This window comes from Drosophila grimshawi, unplaced genomic scaffold (assembly GCF_018153295.1).
Source record: "Drosophila grimshawi isolate 15287-2541.00 unplaced genomic scaffold, ASM1815329v1 contig_1377, whole genome shotgun sequence".
Lineage (NCBI taxonomy): Eukaryota > Metazoa > Arthropoda > Insecta > Diptera > Drosophilidae > Drosophila > Drosophila grimshawi.
Genome location: NW_025062900.1, coordinates 5687438 through 5704574, shown reverse-complemented (window position 1 = coordinate 5704574; position 17137 = coordinate 5687438). Strand labels below are relative to the sequence as shown.

At 40.3% G+C, this 17137-nt stretch overlaps 8 protein-coding genes across 9 annotated transcripts; 6 read left to right on the top strand and 2 right to left on the bottom strand.

The window, feature by feature from the left end:
* Nucleotides 1–56: 56 nt before the first annotated feature.
* Nucleotides 57–5469, top strand: LOC6562158 (WW domain-containing oxidoreductase). The gene is made up of 6 exons (XM_001988950.3): nucleotides 57–248; nucleotides 307–816; nucleotides 958–1137; nucleotides 4871–5000; nucleotides 5073–5201; nucleotides 5277–5469. The coding sequence occupies exons 1-6, from the start codon at nucleotides 157–159 to the stop codon at nucleotides 5460–5462; spliced, it is 1227 nt and encodes a 408-aa protein (XP_001988986.1). The 5' UTR covers nucleotides 57–156; the 3' UTR covers nucleotides 5463–5469.
* LOC6562159 (succinate dehydrogenase assembly factor 4, mitochondrial) lies at nucleotides 5465–6358 on the bottom strand. Its single transcript, XM_001988951.3, has 2 exons — nucleotides 6035–6358; nucleotides 5465–5965 (listed from the first exon to the last, which is right to left on the bottom strand). The coding sequence occupies exons 1-2, from the start codon at nucleotides 6087–6089 to the stop codon at nucleotides 5661–5663; spliced, it is 360 nt and encodes a 119-aa protein (XP_001988987.1). The 5' UTR covers nucleotides 6090–6358; the 3' UTR covers nucleotides 5465–5660.
* A 64-nt stretch (nucleotides 6359–6422) lies between these two features.
* On the top strand, nucleotides 6423–7416 carry LOC6562160 (protein CEBPZOS). 2 transcript variants are annotated; one of them, XM_001988952.3, is made up of 3 exons: nucleotides 6423–6650; nucleotides 6707–6845; nucleotides 6924–7416. In XM_001988952.3, the coding sequence occupies exons 2-3, from the start codon at nucleotides 6716–6718 to the stop codon at nucleotides 7067–7069; spliced, it is 276 nt and encodes a 91-aa protein (XP_001988988.1). In that variant the 5' UTR covers nucleotides 6423–6650; nucleotides 6707–6715; the 3' UTR covers nucleotides 7070–7416. The 2 variants fall into 2 exon arrangements, with proteins under 2 accessions (XP_001988988.1, XP_043070417.1); XM_043214482.1 differs by having other exon boundaries at nucleotides 6507–6521.
* Nucleotides 7092–7416, top strand: LOC6562419. Its single transcript, XM_001988953.3, has one exon. It carries the CDS (start codon nucleotides 7092–7094, stop codon nucleotides 7344–7346), a length of 255 nt encoding a protein of 84 aa, XP_001988989.1. The 3' UTR covers nucleotides 7347–7416.
* A 185-nt stretch (nucleotides 7417–7601) lies between these two features.
* On the top strand, nucleotides 7602–8832 carry LOC6562420. The gene is made up of 2 exons (XM_001988954.3): nucleotides 7602–8342; nucleotides 8416–8832. Exons 1-2 carry the CDS (start codon nucleotides 7668–7670, stop codon nucleotides 8533–8535), a joined length of 795 nt encoding a protein of 264 aa, XP_001988990.1. The 5' UTR covers nucleotides 7602–7667; the 3' UTR covers nucleotides 8536–8832.
* On the bottom strand, nucleotides 8762–9853 carry LOC6562421. Its single transcript, XM_001988955.2, has 3 exons — nucleotides 9770–9853; nucleotides 9274–9714; nucleotides 8762–9008 (listed from the first exon to the last, which is right to left on the bottom strand). Exons 1-3 carry the CDS (start codon nucleotides 9804–9806, stop codon nucleotides 8878–8880), a joined length of 609 nt encoding a protein of 202 aa, XP_001988991.2. The 5' UTR covers nucleotides 9807–9853; the 3' UTR covers nucleotides 8762–8877.
* Nucleotides 9854–10203: 350 nt separating this feature from the next.
* On the top strand, nucleotides 10204–11767 carry LOC6562422 (ubiquitin carboxyl-terminal hydrolase). Its single transcript, XM_001988956.2, has 4 exons — nucleotides 10204–10358; nucleotides 10492–10632; nucleotides 10719–10867; nucleotides 11183–11767. The coding sequence occupies exons 1-4, from the start codon at nucleotides 10323–10325 to the stop codon at nucleotides 11544–11546; spliced, it is 690 nt and encodes a 229-aa protein (XP_001988992.1). The 5' UTR covers nucleotides 10204–10322; the 3' UTR covers nucleotides 11547–11767.
* A 646-nt stretch (nucleotides 11768–12413) lies between these two features.
* Nucleotides 12414–15394, top strand: LOC6562423 (2-phosphoxylose phosphatase 1). The gene is made up of 4 exons (XM_001988957.3): nucleotides 12414–12722; nucleotides 12794–13112; nucleotides 13166–13306; nucleotides 13695–15394. Exons 1-4 carry the CDS (start codon nucleotides 12623–12625, stop codon nucleotides 14935–14937), a joined length of 1803 nt encoding a protein of 600 aa, XP_001988993.2. The 5' UTR covers nucleotides 12414–12622; the 3' UTR covers nucleotides 14938–15394.
* Nucleotides 15395–17137: the final 1743 nt, after the last annotated feature.

Genomic DNA, 17137 nt, shown 5'->3' with positions numbered 1-17137 from the left:
ATAACATTTGCACAAAATATGAATGGCAACATTGCCAGCCCTGACAAACAGCGGATAACAAACAGCTGATAGTACAAAACAAAGATAAGCCAAGTACTAAGTACTAAGTACAACTTTAGCCCAGTTATAAATTCACTTGTCAATAACAAGGCCAAAATGATGTCACTACCCGACTCGGACTCTGAGGACGAATTGCCGCCTGGCTGGGAAGAACGTGCCACAGACGATGGCGCCGTTTGCTATGTGAAGTAAGCAAAAAGTGAAGTTTGCCTTGCCATTAGAAAATTCCTCTATTTTCATTTGCAGTCAACAAACAAAAGTGTCGCAGTGGACGCATCCAAGAACGGGACGCTCTAAGCGCATCACCGGCGAGCTGCCGCTGGGTTGGGAGAAGTACTACGATGAGCAGAGCAAACGTCAAATGTTCCTCAACAAGGAGACGCAGCAGCGCACAAACATTGATCCACGGCTGGCATTTGCGGTTGAAGAACCGACGCTCAATGTGGCGCAAGTGCGTCAGAGATTTGATTCGAACAGTCGAGCATTACAAGTGTTGCATGGCAAGGATCTGCATGGCCGTCTGGCATTGATTACGGGCGCCAACTGTGGCATTGGCTTTGAAACTGCACGCTCATTGGCCCTCCATGGCTGCGAGATTATCTTTGCCTGTCGTAATTTGTCAGCCGCCCAGGAGGCCATCGAACGCATCGCTGTGGAACGGCCAGCAGCACGTGCCAGGTGTCGTTCCGTTTCATTAGACTTGGCTTCGCTGCGCGCTGTTCAGCAATTTGTGGCTCAGATCAAGCAGAGCGTTAGGTGAGCAGAAACATAAATAGCCTAGGCTTAAAACTTTTAAGTCTTGAAAATGGCTTCAACAACAATCATTACAATCATTCATTTTTTAATTGCCACCAAAGAATGATCTCTCTAATCTCTGTTCTATCTCCACTTTTGCAGCTACATTGATTATCTTATATTAAATGCTGGCGTTTTTGGCTTACCCTATACGAAAACCGTTGATGGTCTCGAAACAACATTCCAAGTGTCGCATCTATCGCATTTCTATCTAACATTGCAATTGGAATCGCTTTTTGATCACAGAACACGCATTGTGGTCGTCTCCTCGGAATCACACAGGTAAATTACGGCTAATCAATCGCATCGTTGATATTAACAGTATTTTTCTAAACGAATTTGTTACTGGGTCAACTTTTATGGACGCCAGTGTAGCTTATAAACAAACTGCATGTGGCGTTATATCGTTTTAGCAAGTTCATTGCACTTATTGCTTGGACTTTGGTCAGAGACTCGGTTTTTTTTTTGTAAATTTTATTTGCATTGCGTTGGCGTCGATGCGTTTGCAGGCTAAAAACTATTAATAGTTCCAATGCGACAATGTACAGACAAAATACTTGTGGCTGCCTTTTAGACCGGTTTGAAATTGTGTGTAACAACCAAATTGCCTAGTTGTGGCTTATACAACTAAGCAGAAGACAATAGAATAGAGACGTCAAATCAATAAAACAACCGACTGTTTGGGTATATTTCTCTTCCGGTCCGGGTGCTGAGAGCAGAGCATGGACCCTATCACAGCGTGACCACAAATTTTGCAGCTTTAATTTGTCGAGCAGCAAACACAGTTCAATATTTGGCCTTGACCTTGATCTTGCCTTCGTTGCAAGATGATCTCTAGTAGAATAGAGACCTGATCATATAAAGAGGAATCTAATTTAAAAGTTGTTAAGCTAACATTGGCATAATTACTCAAGTCTAGGACATATCCAGAAAAGGGTATCACTGTCCTCGACATGCAAAATTGTTTATTCGAAAAGCCGTCGGCAAACTATGGCATATTCCCGTTAATACCTATCGTTGTATGTATGCGTGACAAACATGGAATTTGGCATCTCGAGATAATGACACCCTATGCACTATTCTAAAGAACTGATCAACAGTTAAACCACCCCACTCTTCAAAGGGATACTTAGCAGGCCCAAAAACTTGTACACGTAAAGAGAAGGATAGAGCGCTGGTGGTATCTTCAGACACATTCATGAGCCTACAGGAACTAGTAGAAAAAAGTAGGTTTCTACTAGCATCCATACACGTAAACTCGGGGATTGGCTCTCTACTCTACCATAGGACATGACGCAGCGAAAGCAAGCCAAATAATGATCTGAATTCGATGCTCGCAGCACTAAAATTGCAAAACTTTCGACGCGTTGCCTTCGGGTTCACGCTCGTCCCTCAGCACCCGAGCCGAAACTCAGCTGATCCGACAGAAATGTACTCAAACCAATCAGATTTGTCATATAGTCTGTATTTTTTTTGGCGATTTGACGCTTCTATATATTGTCTGCCTAGTGATAATATCTATTAAAAAAACGGTGCAAGTTGAGTTTATCGTTGCATATTTCCGTTTAATTAATTGATTAAATGAGATTATGCAAAAATAAAAGGAAATAAATAAACTTAAACAAAACAAATGTGTTGTTTGCCTAGTGGCATTATCAATAAAACTGTAGACAATTAAATTTTTTGGTTATTTGGTTTTTTTTCTTTATAACCATGATAACTCCTCAAACTCTACCTTCTGTTTAATATGCCAAGGTTATAAACAGTTGAACTCACACATACATACACATCTACAAATACATATGTACATACATACATAGAGATCTTATTACATTTTGTGCTGCGCAATACGTCACAAATTGGCCCCTACAATTTCAACTCGCATATTGCTGTACATTTTTACATTTGTGGGTGGGTGTGTGTGTTTGAAAACATACATTTTTATTGGTTGTTGTTGTTTAGTAAGTAGTTCCGGTTGATAAAGGGATTTATTGTTGATCGGTACAATTGTGTACGTACATATGCATTAATACACCACACAAACCACTGGCAATATCAGTTGTGAAGGCACAAGCGGAATATAGTCGATTCACGTGCTGCTCGCACGAGCACAGTGGTACAACGCACTTTTGGCTGCTTGCCAGCGTAACGTTTTGATAAAACAACGTCTCGGCACACTGTGCGTTTTAACACACATATGTACATCAATCAGCGAAGACTCACGTGAAACAACGGAACAAAGCATAAAGCGTAATTGAAGTCAAGTTGCTGTGTGTTGTTCTTGTATTTTTGAAAATGGTTGGTTTTTTCAGCTGTATGTTTCACTTGCTGCTTCTGCGTTCGTTGTTTAGCTCACGTACCACATTTTTGTTACCAACGACTGCCTTAAAGTATCTCTCTGTATCTCGTGGATGCATGCACCAAAAGTCGCGTGCGCCAGCATGTTACTAGCTAAAAGTCATGTATGCCAGCAGCGGTCTGTGTTGTGTGTGTGTGTGTGCGTGTGTGTGTGTACCGACCCCAAATATGTACATGTATGTGTGTATGTTCGACGAATGATGAATTGGGGTCAAAGCAACTATGCGATAATTGATAGACAGGGCGTTGCATCTATCTTATTTGGATATTATTAGGCATGGGAAATCATTTCAAATTCACTTCAAATGTTTGCTAAGATTAACAATGGCCAGTGAAAATAAGTGTGAATCATAAACAATAATTGATGATATAAACTTGACACAAATAGAAATAAAACACTTTTTGCAAATATTGGGAATACGCAAGATTCCTATTTTGCTAATGCTGGGGAATATGCATTGTTATTTTTTTTTTGCATATTTTGCAAATATTAGGAATACGCAGTATTTAGCCGGTTTCAATGAAAAAAAAAAAACGAAACAAGAAAATGGTTAAACTGGATTATTCTTTATATTTCTATTCCCTCTTTTTTTGCAACCTTAGGCAATAATACATGTAAATGCTATTCACATATTCATACACACATCAAACGGATGGACAATACAAAAATTGAAAACAAATCCAAAGTCCAAAAAATTGCGCGCTTTGATTTGTAACTCGAAATATTGCGGCATTTACAACCAACGCATGCGCTACAATCCATTTGAGTGGGAATCGAATGCGTAAAAGTATATCTTGACTCATGTGCCTTGGTTTGTTGTTCAATGGCGTTGTCTGCCTTGTTCTAGGGCTCTTTTGTTTTTAGTGTTGTTGTTGTTGCTTTTTTTTTGTTTTGCGCCTGGGTAGGCGCCCTGCTCACAGTCATGGCCTGTCTGTTCTGACTGTTGTCATGGTTTCGCTGCTTGCATCTCATTAACGAGCATTGAACGCTGCTCCGATAGCAACAACAGCAACAACAACGGCAACAAGAATGGCATAGCCAATCAAGACTCGTTTGTGGGTGCAAAGTCCACAATGCCTTTGACTGGAATGATGATGCTACAGTGGTCGTTGGCAAACGAGAATTCTCTGTGTTAATTGAAGCGTTTCTTATTTATTTGTTGATATCAACATTTAAATGTTAATGTTTAAACTACAAATAAATCTTCTGAAAATTAAACAAAAATGAATTCTCTCTTATTAAAGTTGAAATCTAATGTGCTGAAGTTTTGAAGTTCTACTGTTGGCAAACGAGAATTCTCTGATAATAGAAGTGTTTCTTATTTATTTGAGAAATATGCAAAATTACAATTCATTTCTAAACATAAATGTTAATTAAAATTTCAAAAGCAAAAGTTGAAAAAAAAGGAATATTAATTTATATTAAAGTTCGAATTGAATCGAATCTAATTTGCTAAAGTTCTAAACACTGTTCATATTATGTTTGTAAGCCGGCTATGCAAAGCAGATGAAAGCAAGACAAAACAAAACAGTAAAGAAAAGTGGAAAGACGACAGTAAACAGCAAGGAACAAGAAATATGGAAAAATAACTGCGTCGTGGTTTAAACTTGAATTTCCCCCAACTCCCCTTATCCTAACTTTCCAACCAATCCACAGAACTGCCAATTTGCCGGCGGATCATCTAACGGTGCAGCATTTATCGCCGCCAGCAGAGAAATATTGGAGTATGATCGCCTACAGCAATGCCAAGCTATGCAATATACTATTCGCACAGGAGTTGGCCCAAGTGAGTAATATATCTATACATATACACATAAACTGTATGTGTCAAATTGGTATTTTTGTGGTTTTGTTGCAGCGCTGGAAACAACGTGGTATTTCGGTATTCTCGCTGCATCCCGGCAATATGGTTGCAACGGAGCTGTCGCGTAATTATTGGTTTTATCGTCTTATCTTTGCGATTGTGCGTCCCTTCACCAAGTCACTGGTGAGTCAGTCAATCAGTCCAAGACATTGAGCAACATATACATGTATATATATAATGAATCTTTCCATCTGGCAGCAACAAGCGGCTGCCACAACAATCTACTGTGCAACGGCCAATGAACTGACGGGTCTGTCGGGATTGTATTTTAACAACTGTTACTTTTGTGAGCCCAGCAAGCTGGCCAAGAGTGAGCCGCTGCAGCAGCAATTGTGGACGCACAGCGAGCGCTTAATCAGCGACCTAATCACAACAAACAATTAATGTGCAATTATGTATGGCTTGGTTTCGCTTAATATTTCTATTTATATATTTTATAATTATGCATTTAGTATACAAATTTTGTGTTTTTTTGATTTTTGTTTTGGCCTTAAATCTAGCATTTGACAAAATAGCATCCTACGATCTACGATCTAAACAGGCACAGATCGAATTTTTTTGGGGATTGATAGGGGGAGCTGACTAGAAATCTGAGACACGACCCTTGCGCTCCCAGTCACCGTAGCGTGTCGGCTCCGGTCCTGCGGGGCCGCCAATTTCGCCCGTATACGGATTTGTTTGATTTGGCCAGGGCTTCAGCGGCTCCGTCTCCTGATATGGATGACGTGAGAATTCATCCAGTTTGCCCAACGGTGTCTTCGCGCGCAGCTTCTTCTGAAAGGCCATCAATTTCTCGGATGGTGTTTTCTTCATCTCCTTAATCTCCACAACACTATCGTTGCCACCTACCGCTGACCGCCAGGCGCTGCTTGTCGATAAATAGCTCACTGAAGAAGACAAGGATTACGATTATAATTAGAATTTATATTTCACACACTTTCCACACACACACACACCTTGTTTGCCCATTTGCGGCAACGAGCGCAGCGTTTGTTTTGTCACCGACTGCATTTTGATTCAAAAACTTAGTCTGCTCTTATTTGAATGTACCGGTGTAATTAAATTGCGTTTTATAATACTTTATTATTTGTTGACTGTTGTTTACGGAGATCTCGCGATGTTGTCACTTGTGCAGCTCTTGCACGTTTGTGGCAACTGAGCGGCTGCCCCTTGTTTATATACGCGATCTTTTTTTGTCGACAGAGCGACGCTGCTGCCTTTATTTTTTGTGTGTCGCGATTGCGTTGAAAGTCGCACGTTCGGTTTCTTGCTGCTTTCGTTGCGGGGCCTGTTACGTATTATTGCGCTTTTCGTTCGCCCCAGAATTATCGATAACAATATTATCGGTTTTTGCACGAAACTACGTCATTATTGATAAAAAGTTGCACAACTGTTGCCGGCTACCTCTAATTATTTGTCTAAAAAATAAGTTCAAAATAAAATGTTTGTAGTTAATTATTAAATGGCACAATTATGAATATCAAAATTGGCGAAATCTTCTTTGACATAACCTGCTGAAATATCGATTCTTAGTTGGTCATCGATATGCTTGCACGATACTAATAAGCAATTGTTGGTGTTGCGTTGTTCTTTTTTATTTCTACGTGTTAAATTTGTTTTTCTTTTAGTTTGTTGTAATGTTGCCGAAGACCCCGAAACCAGCAATTTGGAGATTCATCAAGGGTAGCGCCAAGACACTCTTCGTGCTGGAAGCCGTCTGCTTTGCAGCCAGCTACGGACTCTACTACCGCATGAACACAGACCAAGGTGAGTGTCGAGTGTTTGTCACGCTTTGAGCTTTATATAAGTTATTCACTCTTCACTCATTGCATTTTCTCTGTGCAGATTTTCGCCGGTACGTCAACGAGAAATATCCCTACGCTCTTGAGTATTACTATAAAATTGGTGAGCTTGTTGGCGATAACACAGTGAGAGAAACAGACGCAAATTACTGGAGCTCAACGGCGGCGCAATTCGGCAAGAAGCAATAGGAGAAACAATACTTAATTATCGATGGCCAGCAATCCGTATGTGAAATCTGTCCTATTGCTGGTTGGCGCCGGTGGACTTGGCTACGCACTGATGCTGCTCACCGAACCCAATGCGGAAAAGATAGAACGCATTAAGGCATCGGCAAGGGGCCCCCGACAATTCAACGCTGATGATGAGAAGAAAGCGCTCTTCATGAAAAAGTTGCAGGAGGCTGCGATAAATAGTACTCCAATTTATCGACAAACACCAACGGCTGCCGATAAAAAAGAAAACTAGTCTTAATTTCTGTACATAATCTGCTGCATCGCATATGTTATATAAATATAGGTTTTTTTTGTGACTACAATTGTGTCCTTTCATTATTCAGTTTATAAATTTCATTGTTACTGCAATATTTCATAGTCTACTTTTTACAGTTATCATTCTTTTCGTTTTGCGAATTTCTCTACACAAAGAAAAAACCAACAATCGTGCGCATTTATCATGGAAACGATATTTTGTGCAAGAATCGATATCATAACATCGATATATTTTATGGTTTAAACAACATCTCACGACTAAATAAAAGAAATAAACACAAAATTTGGCTATAACACCATGTCCATTGATAATGTGCCATTGTTAAGAGGAGGAATGCACCGACCGTCGACCGTGCAATTTGGCGCCAACACACGCAGTCAGCAGCAGGAGCTGGAGCGCAGCGCATTTCTTGGCACTGAGAGACGCCCGTGGATGCAGGCAAAGCCCAGACCCAAAACGCACAAGGAGCGCGAGGCAATAATGGCATTGCTGGCCACATCGAGCGTCAGCAGAGACAATAAGGCCAAGCTCAGTATTGAGGAGAATATCAGTTTCGGAGACTTGGCATCGCTGACGGCTGAAGATCTCGAGTTGTTTGGTTTTACAGCAAGGAGCGAGCGCACCGATTTGATTAAATTGTTTGCACAAATGTGCAATCAGGATCCCAGCTACGATGACATTTGCAATACGAATGCAGCCGCGTGCTACAACAATCAAATTGTTGGCAATGCGGCAAATCATATTCAATATTTGCGCTCTTCGTTGGCGGCTACCAATTACAAGCTGAAGGTGATGCCGCCTGAAGATGTTATTGTGGGCGATAAGCGTTATGCGAGTCGCTTTGCACTGGAAGCCTTAAGCAGCGTCCAGTCCATCTCAGATGAGTTAATCAAGGATTTGCGCAAGCTGGAGCAGCTGGCCAGCAAGCGATCAGACGATCAGCCACCAGGCAATGCAAAAGCAGCTAAGAAGGTACAATATAAATCATAAAACAATAAAAATATACGAAAATTAATCATTCATTCATTAATTTTTTACTTGACAGCGAAATTTAAAGATCATTTACTACACAGCGCTGGCATTGGGAAGCGCTTGCGCCTGGTGGTGGTGGTGGTCCAAGCGCAATTACAGTCCAAGTCTACAGAATGTTGCCCTCAAAATCTAAATCGAAATCATTCCCAGCCACACAGAAATATTATCTACCAAAATGCATTTGAATTATCGAAATTATCAGACTGTAAGCATTCCATAAGAAGGAAAAAGTATATTTTATGTTCTCCAAATGTAATATTAAGAATTATTCAAAGCAATCAAATTCGTGCTTAAGGCTGCCAAATCTCTTTAGTTTATAATTTTCAGTTCAGCACTCGATACAAAAGCAAATTTATGGCTTAAGTGCAAAGTTTATTTTATTAAGTTTGTCACAGTGAAATCTCTATAAAATACTCCAATACACATAGACATAGTTATACAATTGAAATATAACATTTACTTTTTTTAAGTTATGCTACATGGTCTTGACTTCTTCAGCCAGAAGCAGAAATGCCAAATTTAAATAAGCGTCGACATGATCCGGGAATTCCCAGGCTGTGGTATACGCAACAAGATTACTTCTTTGGGTGCAGTGTGCTATATTTTCTGAAAAATATAGATTGATATGCGCATGTAAACGAGTTACTATCTTTGAGATTCTAAGCAAGACCTCAATTTTGGAATATAAATACCTAACCCTCTATCAATATCGATTTCCAACTCCACACTTTTATGGGAATATTAAATATGGTATGTATAGGTTGTTGTATGACATAAATAGATGAGCCGATTTAGTTAAGTAGGTACAAATGCATGATAAGTCACTAAGTAGGGTATCTTCCAGCTGGGCACTCTCAACTGTTCAACTTACGCATCACATCCTGTTTGACTAGCGATTCCTGTTCGTATCGCTGCAATAGCAGCTCGGTGAATGAAACAAACTGTGTCAGTTTCCAGGTGCGATAAAAAATCACATTTGATTCGGCGCCAGACAGTTGGCTTAAGCCACGCAATTTTCTTAAAATATCGCGAGTGTTCTTGCAAATATCCACAAATATGGTTGCGATAATGGAAAGCTTGTCGCAGGGTGCGCGAAGATCATCGGGATAATTGCCGCTCTCCTCGTCGCCCTTTTCTGGGCAACGCGTCTTCTTCGCTTCGATGGCATAGCACAAGGCGGTGCCGCGCTGCTGAGCCAGTTGCCATTTGGCATAGTTACTCTGTAGATCCTTGATCAGCGCTTCCAGTCGAGCCTTGCACGTAGCCAAGTTGGCATCATATTTTATCGGAGATTGCAAACGGTGGCTATCAACTAAATAATATTTTTAATAAGCTTAAGTCATTGACACACACACACACACACTTACAGCGCATGGGCGTTAGGGAGGTGTTCAAAATGTCCATTTTCCAAGACAGCCAATTGTTACAAACACAAATCACAGCATGTTTAACAATTTAACGAATTTGGAATCAAAACAAAAGCAAGAACTTAACGCAATTTAATGGCTATCGATATTTGATTTATTGAGAACAAATCGATAGCAATCACATCGCTTATAACAAACTAAATAACTACATACTACTGAAATTAATAGCTCAGAGCATGTGGGACTAAATCTTTGACAACATCACACAGCATACACACTATTCACAACAACACACAAAAGTGTGTTTATTTATATATAACCCATGAAAGTTATAGAAACAGTTCATTGAAACACAAAAGTATACAACTGGCGCCATCTAGCTCTCATGATCGATATCGAACTAACTATCGATATGAATCAATAGACACGCACTAACACAAGCAGACTCTCAAAAAAAAGTGCCGGTCATTACTAGCAGACGTTTCCAAAAAAAATATTCGGTCGAAATTTGTCTAGAAGTGCTGCTGAACAAATATTAAATTTTTTCTTCAAAATGTCAATCTGGACACCATTGGAATCTAACCCGGAGGTGAGAGCTTATCGAAGCTAAACGAAATTCATTGTCCCCAAAGCGAGCAGCAATGCAACCATTAAATAAACTTGAAAATCAAAAAAGACGCCATTATGTCGATGTCCCGTTATATTTGCTATTCCCATTCCAGGTGCTGACCAAATACATACACAAGCTGGGCGTGTCGCCGTCCTGGTCGGTAATTGACGTCATCGGTCTGGATGATGAGTTGCTCGCAATGTTGCCAATGCCCGTCAAGGCTCTCGTCCTCCTCTTTCCCATCAGCCAAAAGGTAATTTGCAATTGTTTTTTTCATTTTATATTTGCAATTGAAGGCGTTACAAATTATTATGTTAAATTATGCTTGCTTGTGCACAGTATGAAGAGTTTTGCGCTGAGGAAAAGAAACGCATAATGGCTGGCGCTGAACCGGAAAAGCATCCGGAAGATCTCTTCTATATGCGTCAATTCACCCATAATGCCTGTGGCACCGTTGCTCTCATCCACAGTGTGGCCAACAATAAAGAGTAAGTAACTGTAAATCAAATGATTGCTCACAAATTAAAGTCTCGGACAGAAATAAAAAATGTTGCATATTTTATTTGATTTGATAGAGAAATATTTTTGCTTTTGCCATTTACCAAAGTTTCAGATATTTACATAACTTTTTAAAATGCTCTAAAATTAGTATTTTATGATTGTTAACTTGTTCGTTTATAAAGTTTAAAATCGAATTTTTCCATTTAGTCTTTTATGAATTTGAAAAACAACTGTGAATGCATCTTAAAATTGAGCGATCAATATTTTCAACTAATATACCTTTTGTATGCATAATCCTACAGCATTGATATCGCTGATGGTGTGCTGAAGTCTTTCCTGGATAATGGACTTGCCTTATCGCCGGAGGAACGCGGTCATGCCTTGGAGAAAGACAAGGCCTTCACCGAGGACCATCAGAAGCTGGCCCTGGAGGGACAAACTGATGCAGCCGCCTATGAGAAAGTGATTCATCATTTCATTGCACTTGTTAACAAGGAGGATACCCTATACGAGCTGGATGGCCGCAAATCGTATCCAGTCAGTCATGGCAAGACATCGGCGGAGACCTTTGTGCGTGATGCCGCCAAGGTGTGTAAGGAGTTCATGGCCCGGGATCCAGATGAATTGCGTTTTACAGTCTTGGCTCTGGCTGCCACCGAAGCATAAATTATTTATATATACTAAATATTTGTATGATCTCTGATCAAAACATACGCCTATTAACGCATTTGTAAGGCCAATGAGCAGCGCTTGAAGATTCGCTCTTGGCCATATTAACCCGCCCAAAATTGTCATTATTATTATCGCTTATTCATATAATTTTGTTTCGAAAGATATAAAAAAAAAACTTCGCATAAAATGCTTGAGAACTGAATATGTATAATCAACCAACTGTTGTTTTTTTTTTTTTTGTATATATATATATATATATATATATATATACTGGAAGCGTTAAGGATGTTCGGATGTGGTATATTGATGATATACAAATTTTTGTGACAGGTACTCGCACCAAATTCTTATTACCAAAGATGGAAAGACCTTTGAAACATTCTGGTTGAAATCTTGAAATCCCAATAGAAGCTTTAATTTGATGTAGTTATATTTATAAAATATTCTCTTAAGCCGATTAAAATAGATTGGTGGACTAAAAAAAAATTATTTCATTGCGATTTAAAGAAAAATTGCTTACATGTCATTGTACACCGTTCAAGTTGTTGTTTTCAATTAAGCTTTTCGAGCATTTTCAAATTTTAAATGGAAAAAAAATAATTTCTCAATATCAGTAAAAATTGTCTATCATCATAGCAAATTTTCAACTCTAACTTAGTAGGGAATGTATGTAGTATACTGAGATAGAGATAAAAATAATAATATATATGTAAATAATATAAAAATACAATACAAGTATATACATATGTGTGCGGTCTATTAGATACAGGGTAACTGAGTGGTCGAACACTCATGCCCCAACCGTGTCTTGCTGCTTGTTAATTGCGCATGCTCCGAAATTAGTTATGCTCCACGTAACTGTTTGACAGTTGCACTGTGACCAACCACTTGGTGTGGTTGCTTTTCCTTTTTTTTTTGTTTCACGAACAATTCAAGAAATTGTGGATTTCTAAGGATTCGCGCAAGAAGCCAAGACCCAACCAGACCCTCCAGTGTGCCGCAACAGGAAATATATATATTCAAATATATTTATATGTACATGTGGGCGTTATCGCTGCCCGGACGTAATAATGAAGCTGCTTCTCAAGGAACTGACGCGTTTCACGACGCAACCACGGACCTTCTATTGCTACATGTTCCTCAGCATTTGGATATTTTTGCTTATAGCTGGTGAGTTGATCAATATGGAGCATATCTTCCACATCTATCAAGTACAGCCCAAATGTTTATTTCTGTGGCAGGCATGTATCGCTACATGGGCAATGCTGAACACAATGCCAGTCCGGGCAGCGGCGGTGGCAACTATAATCTCAACACGGGCACAGCCAACTCGGATGCAAGTGAATTCGCGTCGAGTGCTCAGCGTTTCGCACAGTATCGGGAACGCTGTGCGCCGCTGGCACAGCTCACTCGAGTGGATGATGGTGGCATGCTGGAGGGCTGGAAGCTGCAGGGGGTCCTGCTCGTCATCAGGCATGGCGATCGTGGTGCAATGTCGCATGTCCATGCTGGTGGCATCAATTGTGGTGTGAATGCCGATGGCGACAGTTTGGTCAATAGGTAAAGATGCATTCGACGGCCAACTATGTGATTTTGAAACATTTTTCTGGCAGATATCGCAGCTTTTTGCACAACTCCAGCAGTTCCGCATCGGGCTCGAATCACATGTACTGGAGCAAGGTGGGTCCGTTTCACGGATTTCCCCTACTACCAGCCACGGACCGCGGCTGTCCTTTGGGCCAACTCACCTACAAGTAAGTGGCCTGAACTAGAAATCATCCTTATATTTATATCCTTGAAGGGGTAGAACAAATCTCTGAACCCCATTAACTATATATATATCGTCTCGATCAGCATCATTCCTTAAGCTATCCTGATCACTTGGAACTTGGAATATATCCGAACTTTCGCTATAGCAAGCACATATCGCAACACTATATCATGTGGCTGCCATAGGAACAATCACTCGAATGAGGTGTGCTTGTCTAAACTTTATTTTTATTTACCAATATATCAGAACCAAACTCACTCTGGATTCAGGGTACATTCTCATCACATTTAGGCAAGCTAGTGCACTTATTGATTTAACCATGGGTGTATGCAGAAATATTTCTTAAGTTTCAACACACATCCAATTTGCAGAGGGATTGCTCAACTGTTGCACGTGGGCGACATACTGCACCAGATCTATGCACATCCGTTGGGACTGCTCCTCAAGCCGAATTCAGTGCGAGGAGGAGGAGCACTGGAGACGACGCCACATACGCTACTCAATTCGGATGAGGTGGTTGTGTTCACGACGCGCTATCGTCGCACCTTTCAATCGGCGCTGGCGTTGCTCTTTGCCCTGTTGCCGGCGGAGAAGTGGTTGGCGCTGAATGTCAGGGAATCGCATAGTATGGCCTTCTGCTTTGGTGACTGCAGCTGCGCCCAGTCGATGGTGTTGAGGAAGCGGCTGATGCAGCTGGCGGATCGTCAGTTGTTGCAACGTCCCGATGTGCTGGCCGTGATGCAATGGATTGGTGGCACGCTGCTGCAACATGCGCCCACTGAGGGTGGCGTAACGAATCCCTTCGAGGTGGTGGATGCCATGTTAACGGTGCTGTGCCATGAGGCGACAACGCTACCTTGTCGACGACGCAATGGCAGCCAGATGAGAGAGGCGAGCACCAGGAATCAGGATCTCATTGATGTCATCAACATTGATCAGGATGAGACGGCTGGCAATGCGCCACAAGCGGCTGCTGCTGCTGCTGATGATGCTGCTGGTGCTGGTGCTGCTGCACCCGCAGCGGATGGAATTGCTCCATCCAATGATGAACAGCAGCAGGAGTCGGATGGATGTGTGGAGGCATTGCATGTGGATGCACTCATGTCCTTTGCCGATGAGCTCTCGCTGCGCAGCGCTCGTCATGTCTACTACAAGCGTTCCGGTTTACTGCGCGCCTATGGCATGATCCGACATATTGTTGGCTATATGCTGAAGATGATCTCCGGTGATCGGACGAAATTTGTGCTCTATTCCGGACACGATTGCACCATGCAATATCTGACCGCTGCACTGGGCATACAAAATGCACAGGGACAAACCATTCCATATGCCTCGAGGTTGGCCTTTGAAGTCTATCGCAGCGAGGCGCATACGGATTATTATTTTCGTGTCGTCCACAATGGCCGGGATGTCACCCAGCAGATCGAGTTCTGTGAGGGTGGCAAGAGTTTGCGTGTGACGCGCGATAGTCGCGGCAACAAGGCCGACCTGTGCCCCATTGAGAATATTATTCGGTTCCTGCACGAGGACTACTTTGGCCCATTGAATGCGACCAATTTCAAAGAGGCCTGCGCAGCATCTATTGGCAGCCCAGCCAAGGCGAACGACTTCTAACAGTTCCATCTCTCTCCACGCACTTTGTCAACTGTGATAAGTAATAGCTAAGGCGTAAGCCATGAGCCTGTCAAGCATATACAAAATAACATTTTTCATATAATCCAGCTTGATTTTATGGAATTTTTGGGCACATACATATAAGTACATACCCAACTACATACACACACATATACATATACATATACATATAGATGCATAATTAGCCGAACTTCAGCTAAATATTACGAACTTTGTATTTGTATTTTAATAGACATTTAAGTTCCGTAAATCGATACATATCAGCGATGGCTTCCAATCCAACGCAATCGTTTTCTTATCCTTTATCCTTTGGCTAAGATCTTCAGGCGAGTACATCTACTCCTTGGAAAACCTTACATATCAGCAGTATACAGTTTATATATACATACATATATACATACAACATATGTTATTCCGCAGTTAAGTATTTCAATAAATGTTGTCCCAAACGAACAAAATAAGTGTTTAATTGAATTGATTAGAGAATTTGTGGCATTTAATTAATCATGTACAAATTTGATACATTTTGTTAAAACTATACTATTAATGGTCACGCAGTTCTTATAATAATTACATCGATTAAGGACTTCCATTAGTCCAATGACTTGAAAGCAAAATGTTGGCGTATTTCTATTGCTCATAAATTAGTTATTAGTCAATGTGTGTGAACATAATGGATTTAATGGTGGTCCAATTGTTTATGTTGATGGCCACGAGTTATTCAAAAAGATCTTTGCTGAGTTATGTTATTGAGCCCTCCGAATGAGCAATGTCAAGAAATATTATTATCTTTGTCTCTAAGCAATTAAGGCTGATAAAAGCGCTTCTTTAATACCAATTAATTGTTATCCAATATTTCATTTGGCTCATGCTGAATTTGGTTATAAATAATTGCTGCGGCCACCACAAAGAGAGTAAAGATAGCAGCATTAAATTCAAATGTACGTTGGAGGGGGAGGTATCCAAAAGATTTACATACTTTCCAGGACCTGCATAGTAATTAGATTAGATAACTCTGGAGATGGATAATTGCAATTTAATAATAAATTTAAAACCAAACATAATACAAATTTGTAGCGAACTTTTTTATAATTTAGGCTATAAGCTGACTAATTTTATAGAACAGATGTTCGAAGTTAAAAACATAATTGTTTATTTTTTAATTCAAATAATGATGGAATATTAAATATTTATATATTTCAATGAACTGAATATTGTTTTAAATGTTTATATGTCGATTATTTATGTTTGTAACAATATACAATACAATATATATGCAACTGACTAAATAAAAAAATGCACAAAAATAAATAATTCAACGCCATCTTTAAAACTCCTTTAAAAATACAATGTTTGACAAAGAAACACCGTTAACATCTGTGTGGATTTACCCAAACCGTTGCGAGTGTTTTTCAAAATTTGAGATGCTATAAAAGCGCACCCAACTCGATCAATTCATATCATTCTCGAGTTAACAACGTTACCAAATAACACTTCAACTAAGATGAGAACCCAAACCGTAATTTTGAGCTGTGCTCTTCTGGCGATCCTTGCTGTCTATCTTCCATCGGGAGATGCTCAGCCACTTCCGCTGAACTGCTTGACATCGCTTACATCGATATTGACGTCGTTGGGTTGTTCGTCCGTCTTGATCGGGTTATTGGGTATACTGCCGTTGAACGTACTAATTTCCATTGGATTGGCCATACTGTCTTCCTGCATCCCTGCGTTGCCTTGTATGCAGGGTTTGCCTGCGATTGGAGCGGCAACGACTCCATCTTTATTGGGCGTATAACGTAAATAACTTATATTAGCATCGACTAATATTTTTAATAAATAAATATGAACATTCAAAAAAATTCGTAGTTTCTCTTCTTATCGATGTCTTTCAAACTTCATTTGTGCTACAGTTGGAAAGAAAAAACAAGTGAGTACATTACAGTTACACAGGCGTTACCGACTGCGGAACACTCTGATATCAGAGTTATACTAACAAAGAAATTCAGTGGGTGGTGTGTGCCTCTACCATTGAATAGTCATTGAAATGCCAGGTAACTCAATTTGTAAAATTTCCTTGGCCATAGGCTTTTGCATTTGCATACCCCGCTCGGGTGGGGCCAAGAAATATTTTTACCAGGCTTAGACGGGGGTTCCTAGAAATATATATTCCAATTTTGAC

Bases quoted from the DNA above. Each gene is read 5' to 3' on its own strand.
- LOC6562158 (XM_001988950.3), top strand. From the start codon at position 157: ATGATGTCACTACCCGACTCGGACTCTGAGGACGAATTGCCGCCTGGC. The intron at 817-957 runs GTGAGCAGAAAC...CCACTTTTGCAG, and splicing joins CAGATCAAGCAGAGCGTTAG to CTACATTGATTATCTTATAT. The intron at 1,138-4,870 runs GTAAATTACGGC...ACCAATCCACAG, and splicing joins GTCTCCTCGGAATCACACAG to AACTGCCAATTTGCCGGCGG.
- LOC6562159 (XM_001988951.3), bottom strand. From the start codon at position 6,089: ATGCAGTCGGTGACAAAACAAACGCTGCGCTCGTTGCCGCAAATGGGC. The intron at 5,966-6,034 runs GTGTGTGTGTGT...TGTCTTCTTCAG, and splicing joins GCCGCAAATGGGCAAACAAG to TGAGCTATTTATCGACAAGC.
- LOC6562160 (XM_001988952.3), top strand. From the start codon at position 6,716: ATGTTGCCGAAGACCCCGAAACCAGCAATTTGGAGATTCATCAAGGGT. The intron at 6,846-6,923 runs GTGAGTGTCGAG...TTCTCTGTGCAG, and splicing joins CCGCATGAACACAGACCAAG to ATTTTCGCCGGTACGTCAAC.
- LOC6562419 (XM_001988953.3), top strand. From the start codon at position 7,092: ATGGCCAGCAATCCGTATGTGAAATCTGTCCTATTGCTGGTTGGCGCC.
- LOC6562420 (XM_001988954.3), top strand. From the start codon at position 7,668: ATGTCCATTGATAATGTGCCATTGTTAAGAGGAGGAATGCACCGACCG. The intron at 8,343-8,415 runs GTACAATATAAA...TTTACTTGACAG, and splicing joins ATGCAAAAGCAGCTAAGAAG to CGAAATTTAAAGATCATTTA.
- LOC6562421 (XM_001988955.2), bottom strand. From the start codon at position 9,806: ATGGACATTTTGAACACCTCCCTAACGCCCATGCGCT. The intron at 9,715-9,769 runs GTAAGTGTGTGT...AATATTATTTAG, and splicing joins CTCCCTAACGCCCATGCGCT to TTGATAGCCACCGTTTGCAA. The intron at 9,009-9,273 runs GTAAGTTGAACA...TATATTTTTCAG, and splicing joins AGTCAAACAGGATGTGATGC to AAAATATAGCACACTGCACC.
- LOC6562422 (XM_001988956.2), top strand. From the start codon at position 10,323: ATGTCAATCTGGACACCATTGGAATCTAACCCGGAG. The intron at 10,633-10,718 runs GTAATTTGCAAT...GCTTGTGCACAG, and splicing joins TCTTTCCCATCAGCCAAAAG to TATGAAGAGTTTTGCGCTGA. The intron at 10,868-11,182 runs GTAAGTAACTGT...ATAATCCTACAG, and splicing joins AGTGTGGCCAACAATAAAGA to CATTGATATCGCTGATGGTG.
- LOC6562423 (XM_001988957.3), top strand. From the start codon at position 12,623: ATGAAGCTGCTTCTCAAGGAACTGACGCGTTTCACGACGCAACCACGG. The intron at 12,723-12,793 runs GTGAGTTGATCA...TTTCTGTGGCAG, and splicing joins GATATTTTTGCTTATAGCTG to GCATGTATCGCTACATGGGC. The intron at 13,113-13,165 runs GTAAAGATGCAT...TTTTTCTGGCAG, and splicing joins GGCGACAGTTTGGTCAATAG to ATATCGCAGCTTTTTGCACA.